We start from the raw sequence: 15,484 nt of genomic DNA, 5'->3' as shown, positions 1-15,484 counted from the left end.
ATAGACAACTCAGACTTCTGCTTCTGCTTACTCCATATCTTTTCCCTGATGATACTCCATCTCTATAGTTGGCAAAATTACATGGGCTGAAATGGGAGAGAGAGAAAGAATATAAGTGGACTTTCATAATTTTGATGACTTCCCTTGGTATCTCTTCTGCTTCTGCTTGGTATTTCTGCTGCATCTTTGATTACCAGTGAATCTGCCAATCAATCTAATTTTCTGCCTAGCCCACTAAAACACGGTGAAATCTAATGAACTGAAAGTGTAAACTGGAAAAATGGGAAAAAACCTCAATCAAAGACACCTATCTTCTTTAAGATTAAAGAAGACTTAAAGACATCTAGGGTAAAAAGCAGGTGAAGCAGAAAGAAAGACCCTAATAATAGGCAAAGCAGAACACTAAAAAGCTTAAGGTTGCTGTTAAAAATTTCCCCCTTCACTGAGAACTGCCTCTCCATTTCAGGGCCGTGCCTTGCTGCACGCAGTAAACCACAGCCATGTCTTCGGATTCTGAGATGGCCATCTTTGGGGAGGCAGCTCCTTACCTCCGAAAATCGGAAAAGGAGAGAATTGAGGCCCAGAACAAACCTTTTGATGCCAAGTCATCTGTCTTCGTGGTACACGCAAAGGAGTCCTATGTGAAGAGCACAATCACAAGCAGGGAATCAGGAAAAGTCACTGTCAAGACTGAAGGGGGAGAGGTGAGTAAAATGCAAGATTTACAAACACCCGTTCATTCCCACTCTGCTCTTAGCTGACATGCATGTACCTTCCTGCCCTCTGACAGACCCTGACGGTGAAGGAAGATCAAATCTTCTCCATGAACCCTCCCAAGTATGACAAGATTGAGGACATGGCCATGATGACCCACCTCCACGAACCCGCCGTGCTGTACAACCTCAAAGAGCGTTACGCAGCCTGGATGATCTACGTAAGTGGCAGCAGCAGCTTCCTTTGGGCAGCCTCAGCAACTGCTGGGCCAGGCTCAGGGGAAGCCAATGTGCTGTGTCCCTTCCTCACAGACCTACTCGGGTCTCTTCTGTGTCACTGTCAACCCCTACAAGTGGCTGCCGGTGTACAACCCCGAGGTGGTGTTGGCCTACCGAGGCAAGAAGCGCCAGGAGGCCCCTCCACACATCTTCTCCATCTCTGACAATGCCTATCAGTTCATGCTGACTGGTGAGTGCCTCTCATCATAAGCATCAGATCACAACTGTTTGCTTTATCTTGATAAAACCTAGTCATGAAAAATGAAACAGGATTATGTAGTGCTGGGAGTTCTGCTTCTGCCTTGTTCATTCCTTTCTGTCTCTGTGTTATTGAGTTCCAAAGTGTTACCCATGATCAGGGTTCATTTGCCATGGGTCTTTACTCTCTCTTTCTCTGCTGCTCTACAAGCAGTCTGTGTAGCAGAAAATTAAAACAATTTACTGTATGCAGGAGAAGGAAAAGAACATAGAGTGGAACAGAGAAACAGAATATGTCTCCTCATGCATGATAGAATAACAGAATGTTTTGTGCTGGAAAGGATCTTTAAAAATGACATGGGCCTTCCCTATGATATTTGGATAGACCTCCATGAATATGTTTCAAGGAAGGAGTGCAAATGCAAATCGCTTTGCAAGGAATTGAAATGGAAAAAAAGGTTTAGGAGTAAACAAAGAAGAAAGTGCCGTTTTTTTTCCTTGCCATGACTTAAATTAATTTTCAGTATTTTTGTGTTCTTCATTTACAAAGTGTATTTGTTTCTGTCTCTTCACAGATCGGGAGAACCAGTCCATCCTGATCACGTACGTACACCCCCTGCGCGGGTCCCTGCGGGGCTGCCCGGTGCCAGGGGACCTCCTGCCTGACCACGCTCCCTCTGCTTCTCTCTTGCCTTGGGCAGCGGAGAATCCGGTGCTGGGAAGACTGTGAACACAAAGCGTGTCATCCAGTACTTTGCAACAATTGCAGCCAGTGGGGACAAGAAGAAGGAGGAGCAGCCATCAGGCAAAATGCAGGTGAGGTCCCAGGGCTAGAAACCTGCAACTATCCAATTTCTTGAAGAGCCAGATGATGACAAGAAGACTTCTATTTCAGGGGACACTTGAGGATCAAATCATCAGCGCCAACCCACTGCTGGAGGCCTTTGGAAACGCCAAGACCGTGAGGAACGACAACTCCTCACGCTTTGTGAGTTGTTACTTGGGACAACTGTCAACACCAATTTGAATATTCTTGCTGTCCAGATTGGTAAAATAGTTCTCAATTGACTTTCCTGCTGCTTTCAGGGTAAATTCATCAGAATCCATTTTGGTGCCACAGGCAAACTGGCTTCTGCTGACATTGAAACATGTAAGACACCCTTCTGGCCTGATCCCCTTCCTTCCAGCCTTCTCCACTTCTTGTGCTTGACTCTGTCCTATCATCCTTGCCAGATCTGCTGGAGAAGTCCAGAGTCACTTTCCAGCTCAAGGCGGAAAGGAGCTACCACATCTTTTATCAGATCATGTCCAACAAGAAGCCAGAGCTAATTGGTAGGAAAGATCACTAACTCCTCCAGGCAAAGGTCATGGAACAATGCTCAATTCCTTTCTGTGCCAATTTGACCTGGCTGGGTTTTGTCCTTCTCTCCAGAGATGTTACTGATCACCACCAACCCCTATGACTATCTGTACGTGAGTCAAGGTGAAATCACAGTTCCCAGCATTAATGACCAGGAGGAGCTAATGGCCACCGACGTAAGTAGCAGAAGTTTTCTTAGGTGAAGTTTCATTTCTCTGACCTTTAACAGCTGGGGTACTCAACCCAACAACTCTTTCATTAGAGCGCCATTGACATCCTGGGTTTCACTGCTGATGAGAAAACAGCCATCTACAAGCTGACAGGGGCTGTCATGCACTATGGGAACCTGAAGTTCAAGCAGAAGCAGCGCGAGGAGCAGGCAGAGCCTGATGGCACTGAAGGTACCAGCACAACCCATCCCAGAGCATGGAAGACAGAGAACACTCACTCAGTTAAAGGCAGCATGTCAGGGTCAGAATGATTGACTCAGCCTGCATATTTCCCCAGTGCCAGTGATGTGGAAAAGCAGTGGGTGCTGGCCAGAGGAATTCTTTGGAGGAACATAACTCAGATTATTTTGAATAATGCAAACTGTAGGTGCAGTGTCTCCCAAAGAGTGCTGCTGTTAGCACATGCCCATTTTTAATCTTTACTAATCTTTTAATTTTTACTGGAATTGCCCTTTAATATATTTTTTAAGGGAACAGTAATGTCTGCTGGTACCTTAACAACTGATTGTTTTGCTGTTCAGTTGCTGACAAGGCTGCCTACCTGATGGGTCTGAACTCAGCAGATCTGCTCAAGGCCCTCTGCTACCCCCGCGTCAAGGTGGGGAATGAATACGTGACCAAGGGCCAAACTGTGCAGCAGGTAACAAAACCCTCTGTTTTGTGGATAGGTTCTCTGGACTTTCTCTGTTGTCCTGCATGTAACTGCATGCTTCCTCTTCTGCATTTCAGGTATACAATTCAGTGGGTGCCCTGGCAAAGGCTGTCTTTGAGAAGATGTTCCTGTGGATGGTTGTTCGCATCAACCAACAGCTGGACACGAAGCAGCCCAGGCAGTACTTCATTGGTGTCCTGGACATTGCTGGCTTTGAGATCTTTGATGTAAGGAGAAAGTGTTTATTAGCTTGCTTCTTAAAGTCACACTATTATGTGACAAAATACTTCAGAAAGAATGGTTTGTTTGTTTGTTTTGTTTGTTTAGTTTGTTTTTGCTTTTGTTTTTCTTTTAATAAATGGTTTGATCCTTTATAGTATAGTGATCCTTTCTAGAGCATTCTGATTCCCACAGGATCTTAATTGAAAATAGGTTTTTGGTTTGCACATATGCCAATGAAATCCCTAAGTGCAGATTTTTTGCTGAAGGTTTGGCACAGGATTTGAAATCAACATTTGTGAATGTGTGCTGTTCAGTGGACTCTCCTGCAACTGAATTAGTGCTGTCTAGTAGATATCAGAGCTGAAAAAGTCTGAATTATTAAAATTATCCAAGCTTCTGGAGTCATAAATATATGGATAAAGTTCAGGTTGACAAAAGAGACACCTTGACCGAAGTTCCAAACTGCTGGATCAATAAAGACTTACAGATTTTCCTGTGTTTGGTACAATTAACCAGCACTGTTCTTTATCCCTAACTCACTTAATTTACATAAATAATAATCTTGATTTGTAACTGTGCAGTTCAACAGCCTGGAGCAGCTGTGCATCAACTTCACCAATGAGAAACTGCAACAGTTCTTCAACCACCACATGTTCGTGCTGGAGCAGGAGGAGTACAAGAAGGAGGGGATTGAATGGGAGTTCATTGACTTTGGCATGGACCTGGCTGCCTGCATTGAGCTCATAGAAAAGGTATTTCTGTAATTCACAATGTGAATGAATTTACCTCATAATGTGAGGTATTTTCAGAAATGTATCAATTTTATATATATTTCTAAATGCAGCTTGAAATGGTAAATATGATACTGCAGATATGCAGTTTATATTATTTTACACTTTGCTGAGCAGAACAATCCCTGTGAGCAGTAATATTGTCCAACTCAGGAAGTTATTTCATCTCTGAGTCTTTTTGCCTTTTCACCTTGTCGTCCCTCCTTCCTTGTGATTTCTCCCAGCCCATGGGCATCTTCTCCATCCTGGAAGAGGAGTGCATGTTCCCCAAGGCAACTGACACCTCTTTCAAGAACAAGCTCTATGACCAGCACCTGGGCAAGTCCAACAACTTCCAGAAGCCCAAGCCTGGCAAAGGCAAGGCTGAGGCCCACTTCTCCCTGGTGCACTATGCTGGAACAGTGGACTACAACATCACTGGCTGGCTTGACAAAAACAAGGACCCTCTGAATGAAACTGTTGTGGGGCTCTATCAGAAGTCATCCCTGAAGACCCTGGCCTTACTCTTTGCCTCTGCTGGAGGAGAGGCAGGTCAGTTCTCTATAATTCTTATTTCCACATTTATTTAATGTCTCTACCTGAGCCATGAATATCTGCTATTGTTCTTCTCTATGTTCCATTCTTATAATCAATGGTATATGTGAAAAAACTTGGTCTTTCAAACTGTGAAGCCATCTCTTTGTTTTCTTTATTTTTTGGTGTTCTTCAGAGGCCAGTGGTGGTGGTGGTGGTGGCAAGAAGGGAGGCAAGAAGAAGGGTTCTTCTTTCCAGACCGTCTCAGCTCTTTTCAGGGTGAGTACAGAAGTAATTGTCTCCACTTCTTTCCTGTATTGTTTTTTGTTTGTTTGTTTGGTTTGGTTTGAAGATTGTAAAAACCTCACTCTAGCTTCAACAAGGCCATTTAACTTCATCTCTTAACATTTTTCTGTATCAAGAAAAATTCTTTGGTTATTCATAAACAAGTCAGCTGAGGCCAGCTGAGGAAGATATATATTGATCTCACCTTTCTTCAAATGCTGGAAAAACATTTTTGCTTATGTAGCCTGAGCTCAGGCTACACAAAAAGGTACAAACAATAAGAATATGGTTATTACAAAGAAACTTCTTTCACTCAAAATTATGCTTTTTGCTATGACCAACTGGTCACTATACTCCATAGGTGTTCTGGCTAAGTGGGTATATCCCCCACTCTGATAAAAACACTGCAAACTTTTGTGACTTTCTCTCCTGCTCAAGAGTGAAAGACAGAAGAAAACCCACATTAAAATGGCTATAGTTGGGAATTGCAAATCTATTAATAAGACTTTTCTCACATCTGAAATTGTAACTGAGGAGGTACTATTTCCTAAACCTTTACTCATGAACCCACAGGAAAATCTCAACAAGCTGATGACCAATCTGAGGAGCACTCACCCACATTTTGTGCGCTGTATCATCCCCAATGAGTCTAAAACACCTGGTAAGAACCCCAAGCAGAGATAAAAAATAGTGTGATGCAGCCATTATTCTTTATGTTTTACCATGAATTATAAAATAATTGTCTTATTGCTTAGGTGCCATGGAGCACGAGCTGGTGCTGCACCAGCTGCGCTGTAACGGCGTGCTGGAAGGGATCAGGATTTGCAGGAAAGGGTTCCCCAGCAGAATCCTCTATGCTGACTTCAAACAGAGGTCAGTTTCCTTTCTGATTCCCATTCTGTCTTTCGTGCCCATGTTTTACTTCTTAACTATTTTTTTACTTGAGGATATTTTTTAACACTAGCTCTTTCTGGTTATAACTGGAAGAAAAGGGAATGTTGGGGTGCATAACAAAAGGCAATATAAATGGCTAGCAAAAGAAAAATTGTTGAGAAATGAAGAGTGTCAGGTGTCCTCACTGACTGCTGGGGCATCTGAGTATAGAAGCTCAGTAGAGCTACAGAAGTCAGTGTTTACAATACTAATAAATGCACTTGGGGATCGGTGGAGGCAGGCTCTTAGGTAAAAACTACAAACTAAGAGTTCCTTGTATTGCATCAGCCGCCAGATTCAGGGGAAGAGGCTTTTCTCCAATACAGAGTATGGGAAAGTGGCAATGTTCCACTCAAGCAATTTTCTACAGCAGAGCTTCAGTAAAAGAATGGGATTGAACTGACTGGAAATCAATGTCCTCTTCATCATGGCTGGTCCCCTTAAGACTGGAAAAATTTCCTTAAATTTGTTGCCAGGTTAAAACTTCATCGGAAGGGCATCTCTAAATAAGGGATGAAATTCCAACTTCCTCAGTCTGATTCTGCTGCAAACACTGCTCGTGGTTTCAGTAAATGGAACAATCTTATAACTGGACATTGTCTTCCTCCTATTTCCTCTGATTCCACAGATACAAGGTGCTTAATGCCAGTGCCATCCCCGAGGGACAGTTCATTGACAGCAAGAAGGCTTCTGAGAAGCTCCTTGGCTCAATCGATGTGGACCACACCCAGTACAAATTTGGACACACCAAGGTACAAACCCCCCCATTCACTGCATCCCTGGGCTTTGCTCTACCTGACAGTGATGTGCTGCAACATTCCCTCTCTCAAGGTGTTCTTCAAAGCTGGGCTGCTGGGACTCCTGGAGGAGATGAGGGATGAGAAGCTGGCACAGCTCATCACCCGCACCCAGGCCAGGTGCAGGGGCTTCCTGATGAGAGTGGAGTACCAGAGAATGGTGGAGCGCAGGTACACCTTCCTCTTCTTCAGTTCAAGCAATTTTGCTCTTGGGAAAGAGTTGATATTTGCCAGACTGAGAGTATTCATTATACTTTTTAATTATGCCTCAGAGAGTCCATCTTCTGCATCCAGTACAACGTTCGTTCATTCATGAATGTCAAACACTGGCCATGGATGAAGCTGTTCTTCAAGATCAAGCCCTTGCTGAAGAGTGCAGAGTCTGAGAAGGAAATGGCCAACATGAAGGGGGAGTTTGAGAAAACCAAGGAAGAGCTTGCAAAGTCTGAGGCAAAGCGGAAGGAACTGGAGGAGAAAATGGCATCTCTAATGCAGGAAAAGAATGACCTGCAGCTCCAAGTGCAATCTGTAGGTATCGTTAGAGTATTTCTTCATGGTATATTTACAACACATAACTCTCATGTTACACAATAAATTGCCTGAGAAAATATTATGAATAATTGAAGGTAAAATTCAGACCACTCAGTGTCACCATTAGAATATAATGTTCTAGTTTTGGAATGACTTTTGAAGGATGTATGCACATAGGTTTGTTTCTCCAAGTTCACAATATAACCACAATATAATCCAATATATATGGATTATATGGATAATACGGATAATATGGATAATATAACCACAATATAATCCAATGTAGTTACTGGAGATTTAATATTTATAGTATGCAGAGTCTGTAGAGCAATTAATTTGACAACTTAGTCTGGTTTCAATCAGTAGACAAAAAAAAAAACCTCTATGTAATTTTCTATGATATATGTTATGTCACATGGTCTGCAACCACTTTTCCAGAAGGACACAAAAACCCTCCGCATTCTGTCACAGCCCTATATGTACCTTCTAATTCCACTGTGAGATCAAGCCATTGGTCAATATTTAAACATTACCTTGAGTCTTTAGATATGTGTATCAAAGATTCAAAATAAAGTCAGGTTCAAATTGAAACCTCTGATGGCACCTAGACTACATATCAATTTATCTCGCTCAAAGAAAATTAATTCAAAGTTACTATAGACAAGAAAAGCTGATAAAAAGCTAAAACAGAAAGAATATCTACATATTGATATACAGTACTTAAATTTCAGAGAAAGTAATCAAAATTCTTGAGAATAAAAGTATTACTGGATATTATCATCTTATCCATAAGAAAAATGAGAGAGAAAAATTGATGAGAGGAAAAAAAACAGAAACAGAATAAAACCCTAATCTGATTTAAAGAGGATAGGAAAAATAATCCCTTCCTAAAGGAAAACAAAAAAGAATAATACCATGTTTCTTTTCCTGAGCAAGAAATACCATTTATCTTTTCAGCTTTTGTGAACAGTTGCATTTAGCAAACAAATCCATGTTGTTCTAATAGGAAGCAGATGCTTTGGCTGATGCTGAGGAAAGGTGTGACCAGCTCATCAAAACAAAAATACAGCTGGAAGCTAAAATTAAGGAGGTGACTGAAAGAGCAGAGGATGAAGAGGAAATTAATGCTGAGCTGACAGCCAAGAAGAGGAAACTGGAGGATGAATGTTCAGAACTGAAGAAAGATATTGATGACCTTGAGCTAACACTGGCCAAGGTGGAGAAGGAAAAACACGCCACCGAAAACAAGGTATGAGGTAGAACCTGTCACTTACACTCCAGAAAATGGCTTGAGTGCCATTACAGAACTTCTATATCTATTTCCTTTCTTTATATTTTTTCCCTTCTTCCTAAAGGTGAAAAACCTGACTGAGGAGATGGCAGGCCTGGATGAGACCATTGCCAAGCTGACAAAAGAGAAGAAAGCCCTCCAAGAGGCCCATCAGCAGACCCTGGATGACCTGCAGGCAGAGGAGGACAAAGTCAATACTCTGACCAAAGCCAAGACCAAGCTGGAACAGCAAGTGGATGATGTAAGCACACAGACACAGAGCAGGAACAGGACAGGGATGGAGCCTGAGCTGGCTGGTAGAGCACTGAAGGTCTTGTTGTGTTTAGCTGGAAGGGTCCCTGGAGCAAGAGAAGAAACTGCGCATGGACCTGGAGAGAGCAAAGAGGAAACTGGAAGGAGACCTGAAGCTGGCCCAGGACAGCATCATGGATTTGGAGAATGATAAGCAGCAGCTGGATGAGAAACTGAAGAAGTAAGTGTGGCTCTGGGGCACCTGAGTGCTGGGCTGGACCACTTGTCTTCTTTCTTTGAGCTCTAACACGGTTCATTTTGGCCCAAAGGAAAGACTTTGAAATCAGCCAGATCCAGAGCAAAACTGAGGATGAACAAGCCTTGGGCATGCAGCTTCAGAAGAAGATCAAGGAGCTGCAGGCAAGTTTCTGTTCCTTCCCCTCCCTTGCTCAGGCTCAGCTCAGGCAGGAGGAGGGCACGGGTGTGAAGGGTCCCTCCTGTTCTGCAGGCGCGCATTGAGGAGCTGGAGGAGGAAATTGAGGCAGAGCGAACCTCTCGCGCTAAAGCAGAGAAGCATCGGGCTGACCTGTCCAGGGAGCTGGAGGAGATCAGCGAGCGCCTGGAGGAAGCAGGAGGGGCCACAGCGGCTCAGATTGATATGAACAAGAAGCGTGAGGCAGAATTCCAGAAGATGCGGCGGGACCTGGAAGAGGCCACGCTGCAGCACGAAGCCACGGCTGCCGCCCTGCGCAAGAAGCACGCGGACAGCACCGCTGAGCTGGGGGAGCAGATCGACAACCTGCAACGTGTGAAGCAGAAGCTGGAGAAGGAGAAGAGTGAGATGAAGATGGAGATTGATGACTTGGCCAGCAACATGGAGTCTGTCTCCAAAGCCAAGGTACACAAATATTTTATTGGCTCTTTGACCCAATGGAATACAATGCAGTTCTTGTACCTGGCCTTCTTTAGAGTGTGAATGGTTAACTCATCACTTTCCCTATGCTGAAACACAGGCCAACCTGGAGAAGATGTGCCGCACACTGGAAGATCAGCTCAGTGAGCTTAAGTCCAAGGAGGAGCAGAATCAGCGCACAATCAATGACCTGAATGCTCAAAGAGCTCGTCTGCAGACAGAGGCAGGTGAGACACCAACATCTACATGTACAGATCAATAATGTCTCAGATTTTGCAAAAATTACTCTTCTGGGCACATGGTCTGTTCAACACACTTTGGGTCACATCTACTGAGAAATGCTTGAAATGGGATTATGAGTTTCAGCATGGACTGTGAATCATCTGGTTTTACATCTCCAAATGTTTGCAGTGTCACCATCAACGGCATCAAAACCATTTTGTATCTGCATATTTTCTCAGGTGAATATTCACGCCAGGTGGAAGAGAAGGATGCTTTGGTTTCTCAGCTGTCAAGAGGCAAACAGGCGTTCACCCAACAGATTGAGGAACTCAAGAGGCATCTGGAGGAAGAGATAAAGGTGGGAAGGCTTTTTCCTAAATATATGAAATCAGTTTATCAACAAGATGAAAGAGACAAAAATAACTTAGATAATGGAGTGCAAGTTTTCCCATAGTGGTATTGGGTATCTTTCCCTGTTGTCTATCCATTAATTCTTTTGCAAATTCCCAGATCTTTCTCATCCCAGGTCTTTCTAAGATCTCATCAAGGAGATTTCCCAGGATATTTCCATTCATTTTTACACTGCTTTTTTTTCACCAAGGCCAAGAACGCCCTGGCCCACGCCCTGCAGTCCGCTCGCCACGACTGTGACTTGCTCCGGGAACAATATGAGGAGGAGCAGGAGGCCAAGGGGGAGCTGCAGAGAGCCATGTCCAAGGCCAACAGCGAGGTGGCTCAGTGGAGAACCAAATACGAGACAGACGCCATTCAGCGCACAGAGGAGCTCGAGGAGGCCAAGTACGTGGGGAATGTCAAGAACACTGGCAGAGACTAAGAATGGAAATTTGAGAAGCCCGCTGGGATATTGTTAGGAAGAAGTTAGTGTCCTCCTTTGGGTGGGGACACAGAAAGACAAAACTGACAGAAAGCAGGTGTCCACTGGGGAAAAGCAGAAAGGTCCAGAATAGCAGAGAGAGGCTGGCAGAGAGGAAAGTGCTTCAGGATTCCACCAGAATTCAGACATGGAAACAGAGTGGCTGTCTGGAAAAAATCTTATAATTCTCTGTGACTGGGAGTCACACAGTACCAAGAGGCTATGTTTGCTCTTGTGAAAAACATGCTCCTTCACTCCACAGGCTCCAATTTTCTTACTTATGCTTACCACTTTCCAGGAAGAAGCTGGCCCAGCGTCTGCAGGATGCAGAGGAACATGTTGAGGCTGTCAATGCCAAATGTGCCTCCCTGGAAAAGACAAAGCAGAGGCTGCAGAATGAAGTGGAGGACCTGATGATTGATGTGGAGAGATCCAATGCTGCCTGTGCTGCTCTGGATAAGAAGCAGAAGAACTTTGACAAGGTCTTTTGGCCTCCAGCACCAGCACTCCTGGCCACAGCATGCCCCTGTGATGGCCACAGCCTGACTCACACCCCGTTTCTCTTCAGATCCTGGCAGAATGGAAGCAGAAGTATGAGGAAACGCAGGCTGAGCTGGAGGCCTCGCAGAAGGAGTCGCGCTCTCTGAGCACGGAGCTGTTCAAGATGAAGAATGCCTATGAGGAGTCCTTGGACCACCTGGAAACAATGAAGCGGGAGAACAAGAACTTGCAGCGTAAGTCCCTGGCCCTCTGCTCCCCTCACTGGCCTTTCTCACAAACTCATCCATCTGCCACACTTAAGGGCTCTGGGCCTGCAGGTTAAGAACATGCCTGGCCCCTTGGTGCAGCAGAGCCTTTCTCCATTCAGCTCTCTGCCTGACCATGGTGCTTTTCACCCTTCCTTGCAGAGGAGATTTCCGATCTCACAGAGCAGATTGCAGAGGGAGGGAAGGCAATTCATGAGCTGGAGAAAGTGAAGAAGCAGATTGAGCAGGAGAAATCTGAAATCCAGGCTGCTCTGGAGGAAGCTGAGGTACATGACCATAATCACTGGCATCTGCAGTAAATAAATGAGGAAATAGGACTGAAAAGGCCTGGATTCCTCTCTATTCTGCCTGGGGAGTGCAGATAGCTGAAATTTCTGGAAATATTTTGCTGTTCCCTAGTATGTAAGAAGAATGTTTAACAATGTTATCAATGTTTGTGTCCCCCTGTCCAGGCCTCCCTGGAACATGAGGAGGGGAAGATCCTGCGCCTGCAGCTTGAGCTCAACCAAGTGAAGTCTGAGATTGACAGAAAGATAGCAGAGAAAGATGAGGAGATTGACCAAATGAAGAGAAATCATCTCCGAGTTGTGGACTCCATGCAGAGCACTCTGGATGCTGAGATCAGGAGCAGGAATGAAGCCCTGAGGTTGAAGAAGAAGATGGAGGGAGACCTGAATGAGATGGAGATCCAGCTGAGCCATGCAAACCGCCAGGCTGCAGAGGCACAGAAGAACCTGAGAAACACCCAGGCAGTGCTGAAGGTTTGGCGAAATTTAAGATGTGCTGATTTCTGACACAGCAATTATTTTTCCCTGTGCTACAATTCTTTCAACTCTAAGTTTACAGGAAAATAGGAAGTACCGAAATAGAAAACACACACCTCCCAGTTTGTTGTATTTCTCTTTCCAGGATACTCAGCTGCACTTGGATGATGCTGTCAGAGCACAGGATGACCTGAAGGAGCAGGTGGCCATGGTGGAGCGCAGAGCAAACCTGCTGCAGGCTGAAGTTGAGGAGCTCCGGGCAGCCCTGGAGCAGACGGAGAGGTCGAGGAAAGTGGCTGAGCAGGAGCTTCTGGATGCAAGTGAGAGAGTTCAGCTCCTCCATAGCCAGGTCAGTCTATAAACATAGCTAATATTTATACTATTGATCCATACGAATAAATGAACTTAGGACTGGGTGAGCTGTAACAGTATTTTGTTAAATGCAGTGGCTTTCACTGTAAATAAGAAGTAATAAGTGATAGATAACATTAAGTCTTTTGTTTCGTATGTTGATGTAATATGAATTTCACTAAACTACAACATAGATACCTTAATATTAATAAATTCAGAGACCTTTGTGAGGTTCTTAAGATTTTACTTGAGTTCAGCATCTTTCACATTTCCATTTGAGACTGTAAAGGCAAATCTAGGCTGACCATGAACAAAATAAGACCACACTAACTCTGTCATTTATGCAATTAAACTATGTCATTGTAAGTATCCAAACTCAAGAGTTTTATGGTCACTAGACTGAAAATAGTAAGCAAATAATTTTTTTTAATTTTTCTGTCTAAATTCCTTCCTTGTTTTCTGAGAAACTGTGAGGAAAGACTTTATGGAAGATGCGCATGAAATACCAAGGCCCATCATGTCTGAAAAATTAATTGCTATAACAGTAGCTTTCTTAGAATGTAGTGTGATCTGATGGCACTTTTTTTAAAAAAAAACCCACTTACACTGTACTTGATATGGTACTGCAAGCTAACAAAAAAAAAATCATGTTCATGCTCTTCAACAGAACACCAGCTTGATCAACACCAAGAAGAAGCTGGAAACAGACATTTCCCAGATCCAGAGTGAAATGGAGGATACCATCCAGGAAGCCCGCAATGCTGAGGAGAAGGCCAAGAAGGCCATCACAGATGTGAGTTGGGCGCTCCTGGCATTGCTGATGGTGAATGTAGTCTCCCCCAGATATGTCCAGCCCCAAAATGGCTTTGACCCTTTGCTCTGATCAGGCGGCCATGATGGCAGAAGAGCTGAAGAAGGAGCAGGACACCAGTGCCCACCTGGAGAGGATGAAGAAGAACCTGGACCAGACAGTGAAGGACCTGCAGCACCGTCTGGAAGAGGCCGAGCAGCTGGCACTGAAGGGAGGGAAGAAGCAGATCCAGAAGCTGGAGGCCAGGGTGTGTAGGGCTGGGGTTGTGCCTGAGTGAGCGTGTCCTTGCAGAGACATTGGCAGGGAAGCTGCAGGGATGGGTTTGTCCTTGCAGGTGCGGGAGCTGGAAGGGGAGGTTGATGCTGAGCAGAAGCGCAGCGCTGAAGCCGTGAAGGGCGTGCGCAAGTACGAGCGGAGGGTGAAGGAACTGACCTACCAGGTAAGGCAGGAGGGCTCCTGCTCTCACACGGTTTTCTCACAGCAAGGCACGTTTTACACACACCATCCCCAAGGGGAATTGTTAACCTCACGTGATGCAGAATCAAGAATTGACTCTCTTTCCTGTTTGCCAAACACTCTAGTCTGAGGAAGACAGGAAGAATGTCCTGAGGCTGCAGGATCTGGTGGACAAGCTGCAAATGAAAGTGAAATCCTACAAGAGACAAGCTGAGGAAGCTGTAAGTACCAGTTTTTCCAAACCAGACTTTCTCCTTGGGAAGGTGGAATTCTGTATTCATGTTTTCTTCTGTACAGCTTTTTGAAACCTTGACTGTTTTGATGCAACATAATGGTATTTTGATAGATAGGGAATGTGAGAGTAAGACTTGCTGGGTTTGGGAGGAAATATAATTCCCCAACCCTATTTGTTTTGCTGTAAGCCTCATTTCCCACTCTGTTGCTTTGCTTATACCTTGCCCTGGATGTTAGAAGCAGCTGTCAGTCTGTGTATCAGAACAATGACATGAACTCTGCCTAGACCTTGCTGTGTATAATGTCATTTGACATTACAATATTCTTTTCTCTTCTGACACACATAACACCCTAAGCAGCTTCTCACCTTGGTTTTGAATCTGCTCTGCTAGCCCAGCTGTGGCATTTGAATTTTAGTTTTCCCATTTTTCTGATAATAAATGTCCACCAAAAAATACATGTTGTTTTCACAACTCCCTCTTCCCTCCCAGGAGGAGCTGTCCAATGTGAACCTCTCCAAGTTCCGCAAGATCCAGCACGAGCTGGAGGAAGCCGAGGAGCGGGCTGACATTGCAGAGTCACAGGTCAACAAGCTCCGAGCCAAGAGCCGGGAGATTCATAAGAAGATAGAAGAAGAGGAATGAGGTTCCCAAGACTAAAAAGTGACCTGAGGCATGCATAAAATGTAAACCTCTGTGTTACTTTCTTTAGTGATTATCATTTATGTGTAGGTAATAAAGACAGTAGAGACCCTTGCATACGAACAGTGACTATCATGTTCTATTTATTTATTTATTCTAACATTCATTACTTTTGAAGTACCTGTACACAGTTCATCTTCACATTTAAATGTATATCAAGCAGCAAAGCATTTTTACATTTGCATTTTGAAAAATGCATGAAGAAAGGTAATAATTATATGGATGTATTCTTCTTGCTAGGAGAAGTATGCATTTCTTTGATGGACTAAGACTGCATTCTTTTAAGTGATTTTCATCTTCTTAGGAAAAAGATAAAATAATAGGAGTAAAGATTCTTTAAGCATTTAGCATACACACACACATAT

General features: G+C 44.1%; 1 protein-coding gene across 1 annotated transcript; it reads left to right on the top strand.

Annotated features, from left to right (window-relative positions):
• Nucleotides 1-485: 485 nt before the first annotated feature.
• Nucleotides 486-15,077, top strand: LOC131585720 (myosin-1B-like). Its single transcript, XM_058852121.1, has 38 exons — nucleotides 486-704; nucleotides 791-934; nucleotides 1,026-1,182; nucleotides 1,766-1,793; nucleotides 1,892-2,006; nucleotides 2,086-2,178; nucleotides 2,277-2,340; nucleotides 2,424-2,522; nucleotides 2,623-2,726; nucleotides 2,813-2,951; nucleotides 3,302-3,420; nucleotides 3,510-3,659; nucleotides 4,236-4,406; nucleotides 4,670-4,976; nucleotides 5,155-5,237; nucleotides 5,817-5,904; nucleotides 5,999-6,116; nucleotides 6,805-6,928; nucleotides 7,008-7,144; nucleotides 7,246-7,501; nucleotides 8,511-8,753; nucleotides 8,860-9,036; nucleotides 9,122-9,267; nucleotides 9,356-9,446; nucleotides 9,535-9,924; nucleotides 10,040-10,166; nucleotides 10,401-10,519; nucleotides 10,763-10,959; nucleotides 11,334-11,517; nucleotides 11,604-11,769; nucleotides 11,944-12,068; nucleotides 12,255-12,563; nucleotides 12,712-12,915; nucleotides 13,585-13,710; nucleotides 13,805-13,975; nucleotides 14,063-14,167; nucleotides 14,310-14,405; nucleotides 14,910-15,077. Exons 1-38 carry the CDS (start codon nucleotides 501-503, stop codon nucleotides 15,060-15,062), a joined length of 5,829 nt encoding a protein of 1,942 aa, XP_058708104.1. The 5' UTR covers nucleotides 486-500; the 3' UTR covers nucleotides 15,063-15,077.
• Nucleotides 15,078-15,484: the final 407 nt, after the last annotated feature.

This window comes from Poecile atricapillus, chromosome 17 (assembly GCF_030490865.1).
Source record: "Poecile atricapillus isolate bPoeAtr1 chromosome 17, bPoeAtr1.hap1, whole genome shotgun sequence".
Lineage (NCBI taxonomy): Eukaryota > Metazoa > Chordata > Aves > Passeriformes > Paridae > Poecile > Poecile atricapillus.
Note: the sequence above shows the minus strand (reverse complement) of the source record. Positions and strands in the feature narration are given on the sequence as shown.